At 37.3% G+C, this 25,441-nt stretch overlaps 1 protein-coding gene and 1 pseudogene across 4 annotated transcripts in view; one reads left to right on the top strand and one right to left on the bottom strand.

Annotated features, from left to right (window-relative positions):
• Positions 1 to 25,441, bottom strand: part of XIAP (X-linked inhibitor of apoptosis) — a 44,850-nt gene that overhangs the window by 18,570 nt on the left and 839 nt on the right. For 3 of the 4 annotated variants that reach the window (XM_024747176.1, XM_024747156.1, XM_024747169.1), the window contains 2 exons: positions 1,409 to 2,317; positions 174 to 273 (listed from right to left, as the gene is read on the bottom strand). In XM_024747176.1, coding sequence (XP_024602944.1) covers positions 174 to 273; positions 1,409 to 2,285 — 977 coding nt within the window. In that variant the 5' untranslated portion in view covers positions 2,286 to 2,317. Of the gene's footprint in view, positions 1 to 173; positions 274 to 1,408; positions 2,318 to 25,299; positions 25,436 to 25,441 lie in introns of all 4 variants that reach the window. The other variant, XM_024747163.1, reaches the window with a different exon arrangement.
• LOC112401019 (partitioning defective 6 homolog beta pseudogene) lies at positions 10,181 to 11,711 on the top strand (annotated as a pseudogene).

Raw genomic sequence — 25,441 nt, forward strand, 5'->3', positions numbered from 1 at the left:
GTTTTTTAAAAATGTATATAAAGTAGGTGACCCCATTTTTATAAACCTGGTGTGAATTTCAAATTTCAATTGGTGAAGGCAAAAATAGCTGACGTGAAAAGTTATTCAAGTCTTCCCACTGCTTATGTGCTGTCCAACTTGCCTGTCACTGAAGGAACATTTAAATACCTTACCCTGGATACCACGTAGCATGTTGTTCCCAAGGGTCTTCACTGGGCTTCCAATCAGTTAGCCCTCCTCCACAGTGAAAGCACTTTACTTTATCACCTTCACCTAAGAAACACACAAGTAAAAATACATGTATTTGTGCAATTACAAGCTTACCCCAAAATATCCTTTTAAATACTATAAAATTAAGCATTTCTAAATTACATGAAAGTCTCATAGCTTAAAAGAAGATATCTGAATTCACATCTAAGTAACAGATAAGATCATTTGAGGAGGAAATACACACTAAATTCACCAATTCAATTTGAGGTATTTTACAGAAGACACAAATAAAATTTCCCAATTTTTATGTGAAAAATCACAATTGTTTTAACATATGTCATTTGGGGCCATCAATGCTATGTTTACTTTTTCAAACTGTGAAACTTTAACAATAAAGTTCAGCATATATATAAGTTTCTCTAAGGTTATAGCTATATGACACTAAACAAACTTTCAAGATTGCTATATGATACTAAGTAAATAAAATATTGAAATAACTTATATTTTGTATTTTGGCACTATTCAATCTTAAAGTAACTGGGTCAGATATATAACGGTATAATTTTTCTGAATATTCCTGGAAGCCATCACACTAATGGCCCTTCCTTCCCTACTGACATGTCTACAGCAGTCCATTTGAAAAGTGCTCATTTTTTTTTTTTTTTTTTTAGGAAGCCCTGAAAAGTGCTCATTTTAAGCAATAAGGCATCTTTTGAATATACAGGGCAGCTTTCAAATATACAGTCTATGTACAAATGGCAGGTATCAATTTTAACAGCAGCCAAAGTAAACTCCCTAATGTTAACTCTTCTTATAGGGTTGTTGTGAAGCATAGAGAAAATGCATGTAATATACGTATTGAGCACATATAGTAGGTGTGTAATAAATTATAGTTAGTATTACTATCAGACCTATTCTTCTATCAGGGATGTCGATCATCTTTTGCAAGTCATTCTTCTCCAAAACACAATTACATAAAGATAAATATGACTCATAATATGGTAATCCTTTCCACGTAAATTCAGTGGTTATATTACAGATTCATAAGGGTTCACAGAATAATACTAATATAAATAATGATGTCAGCCTACACCTAAATATTTACCAGTTCAGGGGGCAAATGGCATCTATTTACTTTTTAGGAGCCCTGGGATAGTTGGAAAGTTATTTATTAGCCTACTTTTATAATAAAGTTTACCTAAAGCATAAAATCCAGCTCTTGCAAGCTGCTCCTTGTTAACTGAGTATATCCACGTCCCAAATGTAATGATCCGTGCTTCGTAATCTGCCATGGCTGGATTTCTTGGAGGATTTGTTGAATTTGGGAAATTCCTATCAGAGCTCACGACATCAGATTCACTTTGAATATTAAAATTCCGGCCCAATACAAAGAAGCAATTAGGAAAGTGTCGCCTGTGTTCTGACCATGCACGATCACAAGGTTCCCAATTTTTCAGTTTCCCGCCACAACAAAAGCATTGTACTTGATCATCAATACCCGTGTAGTAGAGTCCAGCACTAGCTAACTCTCTTGGGGTTAAGTGGGCATAGTCTGGCCAGTTTTGAAATGACTTTAATCTAGCTTCTTCACTACACATGGCAGGGTTCCTTGGGTATATGGTGTCTGATAAATCTACAACCTGTCCAGTTCTCAAAAGATAGTCTGCATGAGTCTCAGATGGCCTTTCTAAAACAAAATGATTTCTGTTTCCCAGACCGTTTTCAGCTTTGTACTGACCATTTTGGACACCAGGATTTGTAGGCTGTGCAGCATTACTTTCGAAATAAAAGCCATTGATAAATCTGCAATTTGGGGATACTTTCCTGTGTCTTCCAACTGCTGAGTCTCCATACTGCCATCTATCTACTGCTGCATGACAACTAAAGCACCGCACGGTGTCTCCTTCACCAGTGTACAGAAAACCAGCTCGTGCTAGTGTTGATGCTGAAACAGGACTACTACTTGGAAAATTAGCAAAAGTTTTTAATCTATTAAACTCTTCTACAAATTCTTCATCCTTACTGATGTCTGCAGGTACACAAGTTTTAGATCCTTCAAAACTGTTAAAAGTCATCTTCTCTTGAAAATAGGACTTGTCCGCCTTTTCTAAAAAGAGAACATTACATTAGGAAATCCAAAAATGTCAAACACAAGCAATATACTTTTGATATTAGGAGTTAACAAATTACCCACTGATGACACAATTTTAAAGAAACATTCTAATTCTAAATACTAGAATCCTACATTACCACATGATTCAGGTTATAAAGTAAAAACTAGCATTTTTGTTTTCTCTTTTAGAGGAAAGTAATATTTAAGCAGGTAGATCAGAACTATTCATTTTTAAGTGCCTATTTTACATAAATATGAAAACTATGTGATGCAGAATATATTAAAATTATTAACCATGTAAAATCATTAATTAGGAAAAACACAAAAGAAGCATAAAATATGCAGATTCTTGAAGTCTATGCATAATTGTTATAATGGATCATTGTATATTCAAGCCATCTAAGTTTAGTTTTTACAATTAAAAGAATGTTCAGAATGTTAATGAATTTTTAATATTTCTTTATTGATTAGCAAAAGATAAGTTTTATTCACAATGTTGGTTCCAATGTATTCTTTAAGAGCATCAAATGTTTATGATTTTCACGTATAAACAGAGTCCATTTTTGTTAGAATTGGATCATTTCAAATGTATATAATACTGCCCTCTAGAGGGTGGCTCAGGAAAAATACTAAGTACTTGTAGACCTTAACTCCAGTTACTTTTGCTATCAACTGCCCACGGTCAAGAAACAAACTGTTCAAATGGAAGAGAAGTACTATTGCAGCCTCATTAGAGCTGCCAAATTACAGCTGTGTAATATTTAACCAAGATAAAATACTAAAAGGAACTGGTTGGATTATGAGAAGAGTGGCCAAGATAATTTATCCTCCAAACCTGAACTCTTTTGAAACTGAAAAATGATGCTACTAATAATTTCATTGGGACAAGAGGCACAAATAAGGGTTGCCCCAGGCAAACCTGGTTCTCTAGAACCTCACACTGTTCCTGACACTGTGCTCAGTACATGCTTGCCAAATGCAAAATAAAAGAATGGTCACAATGACTCTGTCTCTACTTCATACGTATAGTAACTGATATCTTGGGAAAAATTAGCAGCTCTTTTGGCATTATGTTGGCACAATATGTCTTGGAACATCATCTCTCTTGGAGTTAATGTTCAACAAAAGGCTTCTGTCTTGCAGGCTGGCAATGGACTTCAGTCTTTCCTGGACCCAATTTACAATGGTATTAATTCATATACACCTCAAGAGCTGAGTTATATCTGCATACAACAATTTTTGGAAGACAGTCTCCATGATTTTTGATTATTGTTTCCCAGATGTCTGAAAAAGTTCTAGCACTAGCTTCAAGACTCTTTGTTGAATCAGCATAAGGTAGATGACAAAAACCAAGATTCAAAGAAACCAAGGCTGGCTGATAGGCTAATGAGATAAAATAGGGATATGTGTAAAGTCTTATATTCTGACTTAAAAAATCTGTGGTACAACTAAAGGAAGATGGAATCTTGGTTTGGAAAGAAGTCATGTGAAGGGAAACCTCCAGATTAAAATCGTGGGATTTGAGTTAATTACAAACTCATCATAAGCCAACATTACATGGCAGCTAAAATACTTGAAGTAACTTCAGTCTGCATTAACGTACAGGTGTGCAACATTCAGATTCAATTCTGCTACATACTGAGTATTATTTTTAATTCTGAACACATTTTAGAAGGGACATTAACAAAGTGTAACTTCCATAGAGAGCAAGCAGGATGATGAAAATGGTATCCTATGAAGAATAGTTGGAAGAGTCAAGTATTTATCTCAAAAGGAAAAGAAAATTGTAGGGAGAGGGGTGTAGAGGATAGAATAACTATCTAAAAGGCAGTCATGTAGAAAAGGGATCCAAATCCTGTTTAGCTTGAGGGCAGAATTAATGAATATAATTAAAGCCAGTAGATTTTAACCCAATACAGGGATGAACAGCTACAACAATCAATACCAGTATAAAATGGACTGGGTTGTCTTGTAGCTTATGAATTCCTCTCATTACTGGAAGGGACTTTGGCATGGACTAGGAGACAGTATTAAACATTTCTAAGTCTATAATTATCCTGAAGAATAAACGCTGAATATAATCTAAAACATATGAAAGTTACCTTCTCTGAGGTGGTTAAGTTTTGTTTCTCAGGTCAATCAAAATAAAAGTGTAAAATCAATGATCTATTCTCATTTCATAATAGTGAATATTTTTCATGGTTCAAGTAGTCATCCCATTTCAGATAATATAAGATAAAGCTCCATCATTCAACACTAGCAGGAAAATCTCTATTTGAAACTTTCAGGTGGAGACCTCATCTTCCCAGGGGTTATTTCCATACGAATAGTTTAGATTTCACTGTTTTGAAAAGCAGGTATTTATTCAGAAGCATTCAACTGAAAACTACATATACATTATCAGAGTGTGAGCTTTTGGAGAAGGGTGAGAAAACAGAACTACCAGAAAGGTTAAGACTAAAAGAGAGAAAACCGATTGACAAGACAGAAACCTTAGGACTGGAGGGAAGCACCAAAAGAAAGGGATGGGAGATGATTTAAAAAAAAAAGTATTTAAGTGAAATGCAGGTGGGGAAGATGATATTTAGAAAATAAGTATATGTGGGGCACAGGAATACAGAAGAAAATGAGGTATGAATACTGGAGAAGGTTTTGGATGTGAACAAGTCAAGAGTGGAATAAAGTATGCTGAGGTAACTTAAGGCCTCTTTGTGAAAGCACATTCAGGCTTTGTACCGGGTAAGGAGAAAGGTAAGAAGGCACACAGAGAGAAAGATGTCCAAGAAAGCTTTGACATAAAGGGGCCAGGCAGTCAGAAATCGTGAGGGAACAGTGGATGGGAAAAATGGCACTCTGAAAGCCAACACTGGCATAAAAACAATCAGCAAGCGGTGGTACATGTTTATATGAGGGGTATGGAAGATTTCAAGATGCTGAGATGTTGTGTTTAAAATATACATATAATGATGACCCAAAACCTATGGGATGCAGCAAAAGCAGTTCTAAGAGGGAAGTTTATAACAATACAATCCTACCTCAAGAAACAAGAAACATCTCAAATAAACAACCTAACCTTGCACCTAAAGCAGTTAGAGAAAGAAGAACAAAAAACCCCAAAGGTAGCAGAAAGAAAGAAACCATAAAGATCAAATCACAAATAAATGAAAAAGAAATGAAGGAAATAATAGCAAAAATCAATAAAAACTAAAAGCTGGTTCTTTGAGAAGATAAACAAAATTGATAAACCATTAGCCAGACTCATCAAGAAAAAGGAGAGAAGACTCAAATCAACAGAATCAGAAATGAAAAAGGAGGAGTAACAACTGACACTGCAGAAATACAAGGATCATGAGAGACTACGACAAATGACTCTAAGCCAATAAAATGGACAACCTGGAAGAAATGGACAAATTCTTAGAAATGCACAATCTTCTGAGACTGAACCAGGAAGAAATAGAAAATATAAACAGACAAATCACAAGCCCTGAAATTGAAACTGTGATTAAAAATCTTCCAACAAACAAAAGCCCAGGACCAGATGGCTTCACAGGCGAATTCTATCAAATATTTACAGAAGAGCTAACACTTATCCTTCTCAAACTCTTCCAAAATATAGCAGAAGGAGGAACACTCCCAAACTCATTCTATGAGGCCACCATCACCTTGATACCAAAACCAGAAAAAGATGCTACAAAAAAGAAAACTACAGGCCAATATCACTGATGAACATAGATGCAAAAATCCTCAACAAAATACTAGCAAACAGAATCCAACAGCACATTAGAAGGATCATACACCATGATCAAGTGGGGTTTATCCCAGGAATGCAAGGATTCGTCAATATATGCAAATCAATCAATGTGATACACCATATTAACAAGCTGAAGGATAAAAACCGTATGATAATCTCAACAGATGCAGAAAAAGCTTTTGACAAAGTTCAATACCCATTTATGATAAAAACCCTGCAGAAAGTAGGCACAGAGGGAACTTTCCTCAACATAATAAAGGCCATATATGGCAAACCCACAGCCAACATCGTTCTCAATGGTGAAAAACTGAAACCATTCCCTCTAAGATCAGGAACAAGACAAGGTTGCCCACTCTCACCACTACTATCCAACATAGTTTTAGAAGTTTTAGCCACAGCAATCAGAGAAGAAAAAGAAATAAAAGGAATCTAAATCAGAAAAGAAGAAGTAAAACTGTCACTGTTTGCAGATGACATGACACTATACATAGAGAATCCTAAAGATGCTACCAGAAAACTACTAGAGCTAATCAATGAATTTGATAAAGTAGCAGGATACAAAATGCAGAGAATTCTCTTGCATTCCTATACACTAACAAAAAATCTGAAAGAGAAAATAAGACACTGATGAAAGAAATTAAAGATGATACAAACAGATGGAGGGATATACCATGTTCTTGGATTGGAAGAATCAACACTGTGAAAATGACTATACTATGCAAAGCAATCTACAGATTCAATGCAATCCCTATCAAACTACCAATGGCATTTTTCACAGAACTAGAACAAAAATTTCAAAATTTGTATGGAAACACAAAAGACCCTGAATAGCCAAAGCAATCTTGAGAAAGAAAAACAGAGCTGGAGGAATCAGGCTCCCTGACTTCAGACAATACCACAAAGCTACAGTAATCAAAACAGTATGGTACTGGCACAAAAACAGAAATATAGATCACTGTAACAGGATAGAAAGCCCAGAGACAAACCCACGCACACATGGCCACCTTTTCTTTGACAACAGAGGCAAGAATATACAATGGCAAAGAGACAGTGTCTTCAATAAGTGGTGCTGGGAAAACTGGACAGCTACGTGTAAAAGAATGAAACTAGAACACTTCCTAACACCATACACAAAAATAAACTCAAAATGGATTAAAGACCGAAATGTAAGGCCAGACACTATAAAACTCTTAGAGGAAACCATAAGCAGAACACTCCGTGACATAAATCACAGCAAGATCCTTTTTGACCCACTTCCTAGAGCAATGGAAATAAAACCAAAAAATAAACAAATGGGGGCTTCCCTGGTGGTGCAGTGATTAAGAATCCGCCTGCCAATGCAGGGGACATGGGTTCGATCCCTGGTCCGTGAAGATCCCACATGCCGCGGAGCAACTAAGCCCGTGCACCACAACTACTGAGCCTGCGCTCTGGAGCCTGCGAGCCACAACTACTGGAGCCCACGTGCCACAACTACTGAAGCCCGTGTGCCTAGAGCCCGTGCTCTGCCACAAGAGAAGCCACTGCAATGAGAAGTCCGTGCACCACAATGAAGAGCAGCCCCCGCTCACCACAACTAGAGAAAGCCCGCACGCAGCAACGAAGCCCCAACACAGCCAAAAATTAAAAAATAAATAAATTTGTTTAAAAAAATAAATAATCAAATGGGACCTAATGAAACTTAAAAGCTTTTGCACAGCAAAGGAAACCATAAACAAGATGAAAAGACAACCCTCAGAATGGGAGAAAATATTTGCAAATGAAGCAACTGACAAAGGATTAATCTCCAAAATATACAAACAGCTCATGCGACTCAATATCAAAAACACAAACAACCCAATCCAAAAATGGGCAGAAGACCTAAATAGACATTTCTCCAAAGAAGATATACAGATTGCCAAGAAACACATTAAAGGATGCTCAACATCACTAATCATTAGAGAAATGCAAATCAAAACCACAAAGAGGTACCACCTCACACCGGTCAGAATGGCCATCATCAAATAATCCACAAACAAATCATGGAAAGGGTGTGGAGAAAAGGGAACCCTCTTGCACTGCTGGTGGGAATGTAAAGTGATACAGCCACTATGAAGAACAGTAAGGAGGTTCCTTAAAAAGCTAAAAACAGAACTGCCACATGACCTAGCAATCCCACTACTGGGCATATACCCTGAGAAAACCGTAATTCGAAAAGAGTCATGTACCACAACGTTCATTGCAGCACTATTTACAATAGCCAGGACATGGAAACAACCTAAGTGTCCATCGACAGATGAATGGATAAAGAAGATGTGGCACATATATACAATGGAATATTACTCAGCCATAAAAAGAAACGAAATTGAGTTATTTGTAGTGAGGTGGATGTAGCTAGAGTCTGTCATACAGAGTGAAGCAAGAAAGAGAAAAACAAATACCGTATGCTAACACATACATATGGAATCTAAAAAAAAATTGGTTTTAACGAACCTAGGGGCAGGACAGGAATAAAGACCCAGAGGTAGAGATTGGACCTGAGGACACGGGGAGGGGGAAGGGTAAGCTGGGACGAAGTGAAAGAGTAGCACTGACATATACACACTACCAAATGTAAAATATATAGCTAGTGGGAAGCAGCTGCACAGTACAGGGAGATCAGCTTGTGCTCTGTGACCACCTAGAGGGGTGGGATAGGGAGGGTGGTTGGGAGACGCAAGAGGGAGGGGATATGGGGATATATGTATACATATAACTGATTCACTTTGTTATACAACAGAAACTAATACAACATTGTAAAGCAATTATACTCCAATAAAGATGTTAAAAAGAAAAGCAAAACAGTTACAGCAGCTATAGGAAACTAACTCACGTTGTTTCTATTTCTTTTTGGTTAGACGCTGCCTAAATGTTGAGGATTTCTTTTTTTTTTTTTTTTTTTGGGTACACGGGCCTCTCACTGTTGTGGCCTCTCCCATTGCGGAGCACAGGCTCCGGACGCGCAGGCTCTGGATGCGCATGCTCAGCGGCCATGGCTCAAGGGCCCAGCCGCTCTGCGGCATGTGGGATATTCATGGACCGGGGCACGAACCCGCGTCCCCTGCATCGGCAGGCAGACTCTCAACCATTGCGCCCCCGGGGAAGCCCGAGGATTTCTTTTAATTTCTCTAGTTATGTTCCTCTTTGGACAAGTGAGTATAATTTAACCAACTGGCTTTCATCTAACATATACATCTGTCAAGCAACTGGGATTGCTAATATATTACCAGTGCATGTTAGCCAAGTAGTACCTATTTAAAATAGGACTGAAATGAACTTTTATAGCATAACAAGTTAATTTTAAAATTTATGACTGTTTTAAAGCACAGAAAACCTTTTATTCTAAGAGGGAAAGATTTAAAAATTCCTGGGGAGGGGCTTCCCTGGTGGCGCAGTGGTTAAGAATCTGCCTGCCAAGGCAGGGGACATGGGTTCGAGCCCTGGTCCGGGAAGATCCTACATGCTGCGGAGCAACTAAGCCCGTGCATCACAACTACTGAGCCTGTGCTCTAGAGCCTGTGAGCCACAACTACTGAAGCCCGCGCGCCTAGAGCCCGTGCTCCGCAACAAGAGAAGCCACCGCAATGAGAATCCCATGCATCACAATGAAGTGTAGCCCCGCCGTGCCACAACTAGAGAAAGCCCGCACGCAGCAATGAAGACCCAATGCAGCCAAAAATAAAATAAATTTTTAAAAAATGTTAAAAAAAATAAAAGAAGGCTTAATAAGCTTCAATGAAAAAAATAAAACATACATATACCTGTACATATACATACACACAGTATACGTGTGTGTGTGTATTTATTTAGACTAGTCAGCTGGGTAAAGATAGCCATGGGCATGTGCCAAGGAGAGGAGACTGACTGCTTCTCTAGCAATAATGCGGGAATATGGGGAGTTGGAGGGGAGAAAAAAACACACAGAAAACCCACTTACCTGGTATCTGCACACAATACAAAAGTTTCTTATTTTCTTCAGGTTTTTATTATTAAAGTTGTCAAATATATAGAACAAAGGTTATTTTAAATGGGAAAAGGATATAAAGTAGGATGTACATCTGACTGCAACTGTGTGAAAATATATACTCATGGACAAGCCTGGAGGTAATTTTTAATATATGGGTAAAATATGTTAGTTAAGGTGACAGGATTATAGGTGACCTTTTTCTCCAAAATGTCTTTAATAATATTTTTACTTAAAGTCTCTGCGGTTAGCACCACTGGCCTGGGTCAGGAGCCTGGTCATGGGGAAGGCAGCCGAGAGCAAAGAGGTGGATGGGTTAGTTGCCCCCTTATCCTCCTCCACCAGGGTTCTGCAGTCACCAAAGCAGAGGGAGACAGGATGGAGTTGTGTCTCCACTTGCACCACAGACAGGCTGCCCAGCCACCCTGTGGAGCTCAGCATTGAGACCCAAGCCACCTCTGCAGGTGCGTTTGGTGAGTTGCAGGCTCCTGGGCTGCAGCCCCTGCACTCAGTGTGACTGCGGCTGCCAGGGCATCCTGGAGAAGAGCAGGTTTGGCACTGAATTTCATTAGTTTTTGATAGAAAGAGCAAAACTTGGACATTTTTGAGGAGTTTTATGGATTACTGCAACATGTTCATAAGATACCTAATGATGACATTTTATTAGGCTATACAGACATCCAGGGATACTTACTATCTATAAATAAAGATGATAATTATCACATAACTGCTTCAACAACCAACCTGCTGCTTAAGATTTTTACACAGAAAAAAAGGAAGAAGCAAACAGTGCCTTTGGTACAGACATGCTAATGAAGAAGGAAAATGTTTTAACCAATGTTCAATGTCAACCACAGAAAAATGCCAGATCTAGTAATTGGTATGCACCAAGACTTCAGATGTGTGTCTTCTATTACAGATGTTGACGCTCCCCCAGAAACACACCATAGGATTAGTTCATCTTTACAAACACAACACTGAACATTCCCTAGGGACTCTATAGCTGGGATGGTTTCATTCTAACAGAGACACTACATGGCTCAGAGAAGGTCCCAAGGATCTTCTCTCTCTGTGTGTGACACAGGACTATACTGGCTGTTAATGATGACGTTTTAGATGTTAATGGTATAGAAGTTTCAGGGAAGAGTTTTGATCAAGTAATAGGATGACTGCAAACAGCTACAACCTCATAATAGAAGGCAAGTAAACAGGAGAATAACGTTAGGAACAGTAGGACTTCTGGCAGCTCTAGCCAATCTACTGATAATAGCTTTCTTGGCTATCCACAGCAGATTGAACCAAACATTGAGCCAAAGGATGAAGATGACATTATTACTGAAGACAGCGGTGTGCCACACTAGATTCCTAAAGCTGTTCCTACTATCAAAAGACTGGAAATGGTTAACCCAAATAGAACAAACTCAGTTTTGAGTCTGGAAAGAATAGTTTTATTCCGTCTAATTAAATGAGTTTAGCACCCCTAGCAAATGGTACAAACAGAATTTGAAACACATGTTCCAGATCAAAAACTCTTAGAAGACTGAGCAATCATGAAACCATCGTTTGAATGTTTTCTGAGTGAGGATGTCACAGGGCTTGCAAATTTGGGTAGTTTTAAGATCTTTCAAACCTCCGAGCCAATGACCTGGAATAGGCATGAGAACAATAATGTTGTAAGTTTAAAATGTTCTTAAAATAAATAGAAACAGAAAATAGATTAGTGGTTGCTTACAGCTGGGAGAGGAGGGGAATGGGGAATAACTGCAAATGGTTACTGACTGGGTTTCTTTTTGGAGTAATGAAAATATTCTAAATTGGATTGTAATGGTGGTTGTACAACTCTGAATATATTAAAATCACTGAACTGTACACCTTAAAATTAATTTTATGGTATGTGAATTATATCTCAATAAAGCTGTTTAAATGCTTTTCAAATAGTAGTTTGGTAATTGTTAGTACAAACTTTGGTGGATCAGAGGTGATTTTAAGTCTAAAACAAAGGGAGCTCTGCTAATCAAATTATATGCTTTTGATATGGAAAACTAGATGCTACAGTACATTTTCAGAACTATGTGAGAGGACTAAATTATTTCTGTTTGAAGTGGTTAAATATTTAACCTGTTACAAAGATTCCAGTTAGTTTTTCCTTTAACCACATTCTTTAAATTTTAATGTGAAGTCTGATTCTCTTTTGGTACTCTGAGGACCTCAGTTCTTGTGTACCCAGTATTTTATTTCTTAATGTTGTTCTTTTGTCGCTAATTGTTACAAATCATTTTCTGAAATGCATTATTTTCTAACTTCTAAGAAATCAAACCAATTGGCTGTTCTTAGGAGTTTCTTTCCACATTATGAAGCACTGACGCTATGTTCCTAAATTATGAAATTCTGTGACAGTTTTTCACATTGATGTTTGTCCAGCCTATAGATTATATATTTATAAAATAATTCCAAACAGGTATAATTTATGTTTTAAAATGCAGTTAATTTCACTGACTCTGGTAATATAGAAGACACTCTCCTTTAATTCTTACCCTCATTCCTAATTTCATTGGAAAGCATTCCTTTTGTTTTGGGTGTGTGTATCTACATATTATGTTAGGCTTTTGAACTTTTTTAATGTACATATGGTCCCCAACTTACAGTGGTTTGACTTATGATTTTTCCAGTTTATAATGGTGCGAAAGTGATACGCATTCAGTAGAAACCTTACTTCGAATTTTGATCTTTTCCTGGGCTAGCACAATTTGATACTCTGTAGTGATGCTGGGCAGCACGTCGAGCCACAGCTCCCAGTCAGCTCAGATCACGAGGGTCAATAACTGATATACTTATAACTTTTCTGTACCCTACAACCATTCCATTTTCACTTTCAGTACAGTATTTGATAAATTACATGAGACATTCCACACTTTATTATAAAATAGGCTTTGCGTTACATGATTTTGCCCAACTGTAAGCTAATGTAAGTGTTCTGAGCACATTTAAAGTAGGCTAGGCTAAGCTATGATGTTTGGTAGGTTAGGTGTATTAAATGAATCTTCAGCTTATGATACTTTCAACTTAGGATGGTTTTGGTTTTATTGGGATGTAACCTCATTGTAAGTTGAGGAAGATCTGTATTCAAGTAGTGCAAATTGTTTTGGATATAAAATGCACTTATATTAAAAGGTTTTTACACACAGGACAAACCTGTGCACTTTTTTGTGCAAAGATTTTGGATTTTCTTCAGTGGGATTATTCTGGGAACACTGCCTACACTTTAAGAGAAAGCTGTGGTATTTACCACTGACAAGTAAAGTTTATCTATATTATTTTCATTAGGCTATTTATTTCCTACACATCCACTTAGAACAAGTAAGTGTGAGGCTGTGAACTTTCATTCTTTACCTGATTTCTTTGGCATTTATCATTGTACAATGTGCATACGCACTACAGTATACATGTACATAGAAATTAAGAATATTATGAAGTTCCCTGTGGTTTATAGATTAATTCCCCCCAAAATTATTAAAATCATCTTATAATAGGGCTAGTATGGATGCCTTTGTAACAGTTGTGTGCTATTAAAACAATGAAGGATCAAATGATTCCCTTTTAAAGGATAGCTTCTCTAAATGGTTAAAAAAACATGAAGAAATAAATTCTGGATTAATTGGAAAAAAACCCTCTAATGTTAAAGCAATAGAAAAAAAAATCCCATGCAGGGAAATATTTTTGTGAGATTTAATATCAGAACACTACTCAGAAATGTATTTAAGTATTAAGCTTTCTAATAAAAATCTTACTTGAAATGAAAATTAACAGTAATTTCTTAAAGTGACTACTATTTGGTAGTCAATTATTACAGTGTAAGTAATTTAAAAAAACAATCTATCCCATAATATCATAAGTTTCAGTTATCACAGCACCTTAGAACAAAGTAAGCAAGCAGTTTTACATGTGTACAAGACACTGAAGAAAGTAATTTTGAAGATTAATATAAATTTAATTATTTAAGATGGTATACTAGGGAACTATCTCTGATGACTGAAAGTTAACAATTACAAATACTTATTAAATCTTTTTAAGTCAAAGTAGCACCTGAATAACAAATCACTGTTCTTAACAAAGAAGCAGCGAAACCTCTAGTCTTTTTCTATTGAGCTCATAGATCTCTACAACCTGTCTGTGTTTCACGCTTATGGTCTCTGGAAGAAATTCATTCAGTCACTATAGACTCATTTAATGAACTAAAAATACTTATCATCCCTGCAACCAAGGGCTTTGCTAATTTCTCATCATGAAAAAGCATTTCTTTTTTTTTTTTTTTGCGGTATGCGGGCCTCTCACCGCTGTGGCCTCTCCCACCGCGGAGCACAGGCTCCGGACATGCAGGCCCAGCGGCCATGGCTCATGGGCCCGAAAAAGCATTTCTTAAGTAACTATATTGATGTGGCACATTAAAAGGGAATTAAATGATTGTTATGGGTTGAACTGTGCCCCCTCAAAACTATGTTGAAGTCCACCACTGGTTAGGAATGTGACCTTATTTGGATATAGGGTCCTTGCAGATATAATCAAGTTCAGACAAGGTCATTAGAATGCCCTCATCCAATATGACTGATATTCTTGTAGGAAAAGGAGAAGAAACACAGGGAAGATGGCCATGTGAAGACAGAGGCAGAGACTGCAGTGATGATGTATTGATGAACCAAGGAACACCAAGGATCAATGGCAACACCAGAAGCTAAGAGAAAGCCATGGAACAGGTTCTCCCCAGCACCTTCAGAGACAGCATGGCCCTGCCAACACCTTGATTTTGGATGTCTAGCTACCAGAACTGTGAGAAAATTAATTTCTTATTTTTTTCTTTTTTTGGCTGTGCCGTGCGGCATGTGGGATCTTAGTTCCCTGACCAGGCATCAAACCCGGGCCTCCTGCAGTGGAAGCATGGTTTTAACCACTGGACCACCAGGGAAGTCCCTGAATTTCTGTTGTTTTAAGTCACTCAGTTTGCGGTACTTTATTATGGCAGCCCTAAGAAACTAATATTGGGTTGGCCAAAAAGTTCATTTGGGTTTTTCCGTAACAGCATACGGAAAAACCTGAAAGAACTTTTTGGCCAACCCAATACAATGATGTTAAAAATATGACAAAAATTAAGCAAACAATATAACCCTATTAGCTCCCACTGCAGTACTACCATGCTAACTGAAACACATTATGTAATTAAATAAGGGCATCTGTTGAAAACTCAGAAAACATGTTTTTAGAATCTCATCTATGACGTCTTTCCTGATTCCTCCATTCAAAACCCTAGTAGAATGACTACTCTTTGTGCCCTCACTATATCCTCTAAATAATTTGCTGAGGGGGCTTCCCTGGTGGTCCAGTGGTTAAGACTCCATGCTTCCACTGCAGGGGGCACGGGTTCAATCCCTGGTCGGGGAACTAAGATCCCGCATGCTGCACAGCGCGGAAAGAGAGAGAAAGAGAGATAGAGAGGGTAAAAGAAAGAAAGAGAGAAAGGGAGCGAAAGAAAGAAAGAAAGAAAAAGAAAGAAAGAAAGAAAGAAAGAAAGAAAGAAAGAAAGAAAGAAAGAAAGAAAAGAAAGAAAGAAAGAAAGAAAGAGAGAGAAAAAGGAAGAAAGAAAGAAAAGAAGAAAGAAATGAAGAAAAATAGCTGAGGAGCCAAGCTGTACTAGAACAAGACTGAATAATTTCTGCATGTGTGTATGTTTGTAGGTATACCTATATGTACGTTGTTTGAAGGAAGGTCCTTTATAGCAAGGGCTCTGTCTTATCACATTTGTATTCCCAATGCCTAAAGCAATGTGTGACACACAGTAGTGCTTCATCAACATTGGGCAAAAGAATGAATGTTGGAGCACCTCTATTAGGTCACTGCTGTCACTATCCCACATCCCACCCACCACCCGCACTGGACTCTTGAGATCACTGTGAGGACTAAAAATTGGTAATATGCCATTGTGCCCAGGAAATGTGACCAAACTAGGAAATATATGCATACCAAGCAAACAGTACAACTCAGTGATAAAAACCTATACTAAAATCACATTTCAAAAATATAAGATTTGTAAAACTTTTCATAGTAACATCATAAAAATCTTATATGTGCTAACCCAAAACACCATCATAATTTAAAATTCATCTTAATATTCTCTCTTTGCTCATTATACGTAGAAATATTGTAAGATTTTTCTCATCAGTTGCTTTTTTCCCCTATAGAGGATCCAGCATAGAGATCTTGTCAAACAAGCAACATTCTCCTTGACCCAGTGCAGTGGAGGTCAATCCCTCTTTTTTTTAAAAAAAAAATTTACCTATTATTTTTTAAATTTATTTTTGGCTGTGTTGGGTCTTAGTTGTGGCAAGTGGGATCTTTCATTGCGGTGCATGGGCTCTTTGTTGCGGTACATGGCTTTCTCTAGTTGTGGCGTGCGGGTTTTCTTTTCTCTAGTTGTGGCGCACAGGCTCCAGGGCGCGTGGGCTCTGTAGTTGTAGCGTGGGGGTTCCAGAGTGCATGGGCTCTGTAGCTTGCGGCACGCAGGCTCTGTATTTGAGGTGTGCGAGCTCAGTAGTTGTGGCGTGGCGGGCTTAGTTGCTCTGTGGCATGTGGGATCTTAGTTCCCTGACTAGGGATCAAACCCACGTCCCATGCATTGGAGGGCAGATTCTTTATCACTGGACCACCAGGGAAGTCCCTCAATCCCTCTTTTAATGATCTTAAAGTGTTAGCTCCCTGCTTAGAAATAGCATTTTGATTTACAAAGTTGTAGTATCTAAGAAATGTATCTACGTAGATGTGACATAGTATTAAAAAGCTATATTTTAAAAATGACATGCCCTTGGGCTTCCCTGGTGGCGCAGTGGTTGAGAGTCTGGCTGCTAAACCAAAAGGGTATATACATATACATATATATGTGTATATATATGATTTTTTAAATTCAGCTTTTATACTATGATACATTTACATAAAAATTCAACTTTTAGGACTTCCCTGGTGGTGCAGTGGTTAAGAATCCGCCTGCCAATGCAGGGCACACAGGTTCGATCCCTGGTCTGGGAAGATCCCACATGCAGCGGAGCAACTAAGCCCGTGTGCCACAACTCCTGAGCCTGAGCTCTAGAGCCCACCAGCCACAACTACTGAAGCACGTGCGCCTAGAGCCTGTGCTCTGCAACAAGAGAAGCCACCGCAATAAGAAGCCCGTGCACAGCAACAAAGACCCAATGCAGCCAAAATAAATAAATAAATAAAATTAAAAATTCAACTTTTAGTCAAATTGTTCATTTATACTACTAGGTTCTTCAAACTATGAAGCATATTTTCATTTAACCTTAAGTTAAATGGTCAATAAAACATTTTTGAGGTTAATTACATTCAATCAAATCAAAAGTTCTCTCCCTAAAATTAAGCACTAGAGCCATTCAAATAACTGAATGGCATTAATGAGCACTTAGCCCATAAGCTCAGTCAATAACATCAACTTATTAATACTGCTGCCTACAATATATGCTTGATCATGAAGCCTACTTCTGTAAACACCTGAAAGGCCATACTGAGAATCCACAAAAGGAGTATCAATTACATGTTCTATACTTAAATTAGAAAGTCATAGTAACACTTAAATTTGAGCCCAGACCTCCAATATCTGCCAAATTATTTATAATAATTAACTCCACAGGTACAGTTCTCTCAGAATGGACCCATAGTAAGGTATTCCCTCATCTTTTTCTTCGTTTTTTTTTTCTCTCATCTTTTTCGACAAATTGCGGGAATGTGTTCCCCAAAAGAATGTTTTGCATGAAGAATACACAGGTTTGGGCTCAAGAATTCACTCAAGATAACAAAAAGGCTCAAGATCACTAGTATCCCCTCCTCCATTTTACTGAAAACTGTTCAGAACTTAAAGACAATTTACAGTGCTCGTTAATCAAGTCTTTGATTTAAAAACAAACCATCTGTATAACCCAAACTGTAGATCCATAACACAGATTAATACTATTTATGCCTATTCAGAGTCTAGATTAAAACCTTTGCTAAAATCAGAACAGGCAGAAAAACAAAATCTCATGATGGATATCAACCCAATATTTAATACAAACAACTGTTTTCCTTTTTAAAAGAGACAGGAAAAAAGAATCCTACTATCCAGGCTGTGAATACTTTAATATGTTTATCCTTTAAGAACCTTTTCTGTATGCATGTAACACATGCACGTTATAAATATTTCTAAAGGGGATTTATAGTATATGGTATTTTTATAATTTGCTTTTTTCTATTTAATAATATATCATAAGCATCTCTCCACATCAATTTTTATCTAGATTAGAACATTACTTTAAATGGATCACTAGTACCTGACTGTATGAATGTATTTATCATAACCTCACCAATTCCATATTGCTGAACATTAATTTTAGATGTATATTTTTATAAATTTATTTATTTTATTTTATTTTAATTTTGGCTGCGTTGGGTCTTCTCTGCACGTGGGCTGTTCTCTGGTTGTGGTGAGTGGGGGCTACGCTTCGTTGTGGTTTGTGGCCTTCTCATTGCAGTGGCTTCTCTTGTTGTGGAGCACGGGCTCTAGGCGCGCAGGCTTCAGTAGTTGTGGCACGTGGGCTCAGTAGCTGTGGCTCATGAGCTCTAGAGCATAGGCTCAGAAGTTGTGGCGCACGGGCTTAGTTGCTCCGCGGCATGTGGGATCTTCCCGCACCAGGGATCGAACCCGTGTCCCCTGCATTGGCAGGCGGATTCTTAACCACTGTGCCACCAGGGAAGCAGATGTATATTTTTAAAAAGAGAAAATACACGCATGATCAAATAATTCAAGAGGTACAAAAGCTGCATCCATTCCATCCCTTAAACCTCTGGTTCCCTTCCTAGAAGTAGTCACTCTTACCAGTTTCTTCTGCATTCCTCCAGAGATAGATTTTTAAAAACACAAATGTTGGACTTCCCTGGTGGTACAGTGGTTAAGAATCAGCCTGCCAATGCAGGGAACATGGGTTCTAGCCCTGGCCCAGGAAGATCCCGCAAGAATGCAGCAAAAAATAAAACAAATTAAAAAAACCCCACAAATGTTAACATATTCTATATATATACAGTTATGCACCTTCATTGCTGGACATTTATAAAGCTAACAATTTTTTGCTATTATAAAGAATGTTGGAATGAATATCCTTCTGTTTATTTGCTTTTAACATCAATATTAAGTGGTCTCAAACAGGAGTGTATCCTGTCACCATCTATTTTTTTTTTTTTTTTTTTTTTTTTTTGACTGCGCCACCAGGGAAGCCCCCACCATCTATTTTTAATCTATCTTGTTTCTGACTGAGAATAGTTTTAAGAAAAAGCTTGAAAGCACTTATTAATCTACGATGAACATCTCTATAGAAAATATACAAATTTACAAATGGCAAATACTAATGGCCAACAAACATATGCAAAAATGTTAAATATCATTAGTAATCAAAGAAATAAACACTTTAAAAGATACCATTTTTGTCCTGTTTGGCAGAGACTGCCATCACTACCAACAATAAAAATCCAGCAGTGAAGGTATGGGACAATAGGCACTCTTGCTGGTGGAACTAAAAAGTGGTACTCCTTTTCTAGAAAGCAATCTGACAATATATTCTAAAAGTCTTAAAATATATGATTAGTTTCTGAACCAGCCATTCTAGTACTAAGCATTAACGCTAAGGAAATGATCAGTATATATAAGGATGTTCAATACAGTGCTATTTATAAAACAAAAAAACTCAATTCTAACGAAAGAGAACAACACTTTGGTAATGTGTATACTACAGGTTGTAGAAGAATACTAAAGAACACAGATACGTGTTCATGATGTTGTATTAGGTGAAATGAGCTGGTTATAAACCAGTATTGGTCAGTATGATCCCAATTATAAAAAATACTGATATAGAAAGACTTAGGCTAAATTACACATCAAAATTCTACTGTGGTTATTATCTCTGTGCACTGGGATTATTGGTTTTCATTTTCTTTGTTGTGGTTTTCTTAATTTTCTAAATTTTATCCAGCAAATATATTAGATTCTAATCGAAAGAAAAAAGCAGTCGGACTCTTGATTAGTCAAGGTGTCTTATATAATTCTGCCCAGCAGGCTGGGGGTGTTATTTGGCTATTTGCCATGTGACAATGCTTCCTTCATCTGTGAATAAACTGGCCCAGTAAGCTATCAATAGTGGGGCCTGCTATTGCAAGGTTTTGTCTCTTCCTTCACAGAAGATAATTTTTATAACTTATTACAAGGAGAGGGAAGAATATACTCTTAGGTCCTTATCCTTTTGCCTATCCTGAGAATTTATGCCAACTTGATATTTTGTCATATTACTGTCAAACATCAGGTTAAAAAAAAAAAAAAAAAAAAAAAAAAAAAAAAACCGCAAAAAAAGAGAAAAAAAAAAGAGGAGACAGGTCAACTCCGAGATAAAAGCAGTAACCAGGTCATGTCCACAGTGGTTGGCCATGAACACATGTCTTCTGGTTCACTGCCTGGGTGGCAGTAAATCATTAGCAGAGAGGGTAATACAGGTAATAATAATACCTGACTGCTACTTATTGTTAACTTGAGTTGAAAATAAAAGATTTCATTGAAAAATGTTCTGAGCGATGTCTATCGCTAGAGTTCTAAACTTGTTCACTCAATGCCTTAAAAACAATAGGGGCTTTCCTGATGGCGCAGTAGTTGAGAGTCCGCCTGCCGATGCAGGGGACACGGGTTCGTGCCCCTGTCCGGGAGGATCCCACATGCCGCAGAGCGGCTGGGCCCGTGAGCCATGGCCACTGAGCCAGCGCGTCCGGAGCCTGTGCTCTGCAACGGGAGAGGCCACAACAGTGAGAGGCCCGCGTACCGCAAAAAAATAAAAATAAATAAATAAACTGGACTTCCCTGGTGGCCCAGTAGTTAAGAATCCGCTTGCCAATGCAGGTGACATGGGTTCAATCCCTGCTCCAGGAAGATCCCACATGTCGCGGAGCAACTAAGCCCGTGCACCACAACTACTGAGCCTGTGCTCTAGAGCCCGCGTGCCACAACTACTGAAGCCCATGTGCCTAGAGCCTGTGCTCCGCAACAAGAGAAGCCACTGCAATAAGAAGGTCACACACCACAATGAGGAGTAGCCCCCTCTAGCCACAACTAGAGAATGCCCGCGCATAGCAATGAAGACCCAACGCAGCCAAAAATAAATAAATAAATTTATAAAATAATAATAATAATAAATTAATCTGGGGGACTGGTAAGAAAGGAGTCTCCCCTGATCCTTGGCCAAAAAAAATTTCCCTAAAATAATTTTTACAAAAGGGCAGCTCAGAATCAAGTACACTGAAAAGTAAAATCATTATATTTTGTAGACATCCACAAGCAAAACTTGTTCAACATAATTTACTTATATTTGTAATGAACAGGATAATAGAAATCACTCTTTCATTTTAAGATAAGAAAACTGAAGCATAAGGAAGTTAAATGAATTGACTAAGGCCATAGAATCTGGAACTTATTCTGTTTGATACTCATCCAGATAACTTATTCTGACAGAGTGATTAGGATGCAGTACTGAAAAAAATCAGATGGTTCCACAAGTGCTATTCTGAGGTTCTTTTGATGGATGATTTGGTGAATGGGTAACTACCTACTGTAGACCTTTCTCAGAATTAAGTATTCTCTTCCATGATCATGTTGGGATCTCAAGCAAGTGCTGAAACAAGTGCTTGATAAAAGCCAACATTTTTTCTTTTTCCCCAGTATAAATATTTTGTCCTATCTAAAAGACACTCTGTTGTCTATAAGCAAACATTTAGTAGGTTTGTCTTCCATTGAGCTTGAGTTAAAAAATGACAACAAAGTAAAGGAAACTGCCACAAGTGACTATAAGGCAAATTAAAACAGTACAACATATTTAATGAATGCTCACGTGTTCTAAACCCTATCTATAAACTAATTTTCATTTCCTTTCACCCCATCATTTTAGCTACATGTATTTTCTCTAATCTACTAAAACATGCTGAATTGAAACTAAGTTTCTAATCCTATTTGTTCGAACAAGGTCAAAATTTAAACATGAGCTTGTGTGATTCCACAGCCCATCCTCTTTTACCATGTTACCTCTGATAATAACTAAAATATGTAATGTGCTTCACAATTTAGAATTTTTTCATATATGGTAGCTAATTCAACCTACACAACACATCATACCCCTATTTGAAATATGAGGAAACTGGTTTTCTGACTGGTTGTTACTCATCAAAGATCATGTGGCCTGTAAATGACAGTAAAAAAAGCCAACCCCTTGATTCTGACCAATGTAAGTATAGGAAATTATTACCGGCAGAAAGGGTAGTCCAGTGAGGTAGAAAATGTTAGGCTCTGTGCCCTTTCAAGGCTTAAAAAATTAGGTGGAGCCATACAAAAGTATATCACATAGCAATATATGCTGCGAAGCCTGTGTTTTGAGGTCAACAAAATTATTACAGGAATAAGCATAAAAGTTCAAACCATATATAAGTATTTATAGATATGCCAGGGAATACACAGCGGCACCACCTTTGCCCAGTTTAAGAAATCAGCCTTAACTTACTCAGTTCAACTTCTGTCTGACCATCTGAGTTCAAGCTACTCCCAGTCTATGCAGGTAAACCTCACTTTTCACCACAACCCATATCCTTGAAAATACATTATAGAAGCAGATCATAATAGTGAATCACATGTATCCATAACAAAGACTGGGTACCAATCACACCAAATCAAATCTCAAAATGTATTAAATAGCAGAACTACAACTGTACCATAATTAAAAATAATAAAAGTCCACACCAAGTCCTACAAAATGGACATAAATATGCTTTTATCACACAAAGGACAACCTATTAAGTATACACAAAGTAGATAAAACATATAACTCTTAAGTTTGGCCTCAAATTCTTATGGTAGATACATTTCTTTTATAATATATAATATTCCAAATGCTCTTTTCATGTTTTGAATTAAGTGGAATAAATATACTTAAAAATTTATGAAAAAGAAAAAAGAAACATGGAGGCAACGAGGTTGAGTGATTTGCTCACAATCCCACAGCTAATCGGAAACAAAGCCAACACAAGAACTCAGGCTTTCAACCTAGTGTTCTTTCCACTGTACCACATGACCTCTAAGACATGAAAATAATATTTGTTCAATTCAATGTCAACTTATTTTACCACTACTGTGTTCATCTCCTCAGATCTACTCACACAATGACCTTAAACAGTGCTACAGATTACATTCTGTAATATGTAATACTGTTACCAGATTAGACCACAGAGACAAACCTTGAAAACTGACAGCTCATGATAATCTCCCGTCCTCAAAAAAGCAAGGGCATCTATTTTGCCTTATTCATCTTTTGAATTCTACCACATAGTTCAATACCTGGCAGATATAGTAGGTGCTCAGTAAGTTGTTTCTTATTTTTTAAATAAATCATAGCACTTTTTTTTTTCTGTAAGCACCAGCTACCAGACTTAAATATGAGACCAAACAAAAACAGTGAAATATCATTAGTTCATATTTGGAGTCTCTAAGCCTTTATAATATAAACAAACGATTTACTAAACAAGTTAATGCTTACAACCAAATATAAGGAGAACATTTACGTTACTAAAATATTTCAAGCACTATACAAGTTAACTGAGACATTAATTACAATAATTCTTATCTATTGAAATGGGCCTAACTAACCTTTAGTCAGCATTACTTTGTCCCCCTCGTTGGAGTCATCGAATGCACCAGAAAGCAATAAAATTACAGGTGTAGTACAATGGGCACCGGACTAGGACCTAGACTCTAGTCCAAGCTCTGTTAATAGTCAGATATATAACCTTGGGCAATTCACTTTTTGTGTCTTAACCTGTTCATAAAAACAAAAGAGCTGAACTACTAATCACCAGGGACCTTTACGATTTTAAATTTATTTTTAATGATTCTTACCCACAAAGATTCTACATTCAGAATTTTTTCATTGTGCCAAACTGGATATCCTGAATGTTATAATCTGCTACATAATTCAATCATTAAAAGCTTAGCACATTTTCTAAAAATATATAAAGACTAATATAATATTGTTACCTTCTCACATTAGGGGCAATAGGAGCAAACCAAAGAGGAAATATGAGCATCCAACAATCAGGCCTGCTTTGCTAGTTGGGCTGACGTGAACCACTCTGGATTTTACAATACAAATCACTGATACATAAATACATATATGTATATAAATATATATACACATACCACTGATACTTGCTTATACTGATATACATATGTGTGCAAACTTTAACACTTGTTTTTAGTTATAAAATCAATACTTTGTTTACGGTAAGAAATTCAAACAGTACATTAGGTCACATCTGAGGTGCAAAGTAAAAAGCTTCCCACGCCCCCCCACCCTCCATAAGTAACCACTGTTAACATTTTTTTTGTGCATCCTTCAAGAAGTTATCTGAGCATATACAAGTAGATGTGTGTGCACGTATAATTCTTTTTAACCTAAACTACTGCCACTTTCTTCTGGCTTCATAAGCATGTTAAATATACTGAAAGAAGGTAGAACAGTTGTATGGCACAAACCTGTACATGCTTCACAAATGTGCACTGAATACATTTAATTTTCTTGCTTGGAGGCTACGTGGAGCAGTTGTGCAGAAAGAGCAGTGAGCAAGGAGCCAGGCAACCTGGGTTCTAATCTAAGTAATGGAGTAGCCTTAGGCAAGCCATGAAATATTCCTGTCCCTAGTTTCTGCTTTTGTAAAATATCATGCTTGGACTAAGATCCCTTCCAACTCTAAAATGTTGTAATTCTAAGATGGCCGTCTGTAACAGTGTTCTCTTGAACTGGATATAACAAATGTTAAGTAAAAAAAGAGAAGAAAGAAACACTAATAGCAACCTCCAATCTTACAAGAGTAAATTTCTATGTGTCATTAACTAACAAGGTAGTACATCTGTGACATAAGTAGTGACGTAGTTATATTTGAAAGCAAAGTAGTAGATTATGAAAATCTGATACGTTTTTATGAAGTTTTGATTTGACGTTTTTCTTTTTTTGGAGGTGGAGAGGGCTGTTGCTTAGTGTCAGCAATAACCACTCCCCTCCTCCCGATTAGAAAACAAGGGTATTATGGAGTTAAAATAATGAAACTGAAAGTTAGAATGAATTTTGTTGTACTCACAGAATATGCTGGGGAGGTGACAAGGGCAGCAAAGGTTGGAAAGAATTACTAGCTAATTTCCTCTTCCGGAAGGTCTTTGGTTCCTATTCTTTCGTTTCACACGCCCTCGCCAGACACACTCCACCCAGCTCCGTACCTGCCA

This window comes from Neophocaena asiaeorientalis, unplaced genomic scaffold, assembly GCF_003031525.2.
Source record: "Neophocaena asiaeorientalis asiaeorientalis breed wild unplaced genomic scaffold, Neophocaena_asiaeorientalis_V1.1 scaffold492, whole genome shotgun sequence".
Lineage (NCBI taxonomy): Eukaryota > Metazoa > Chordata > Mammalia > Artiodactyla > Phocoenidae > Neophocaena > Neophocaena asiaeorientalis.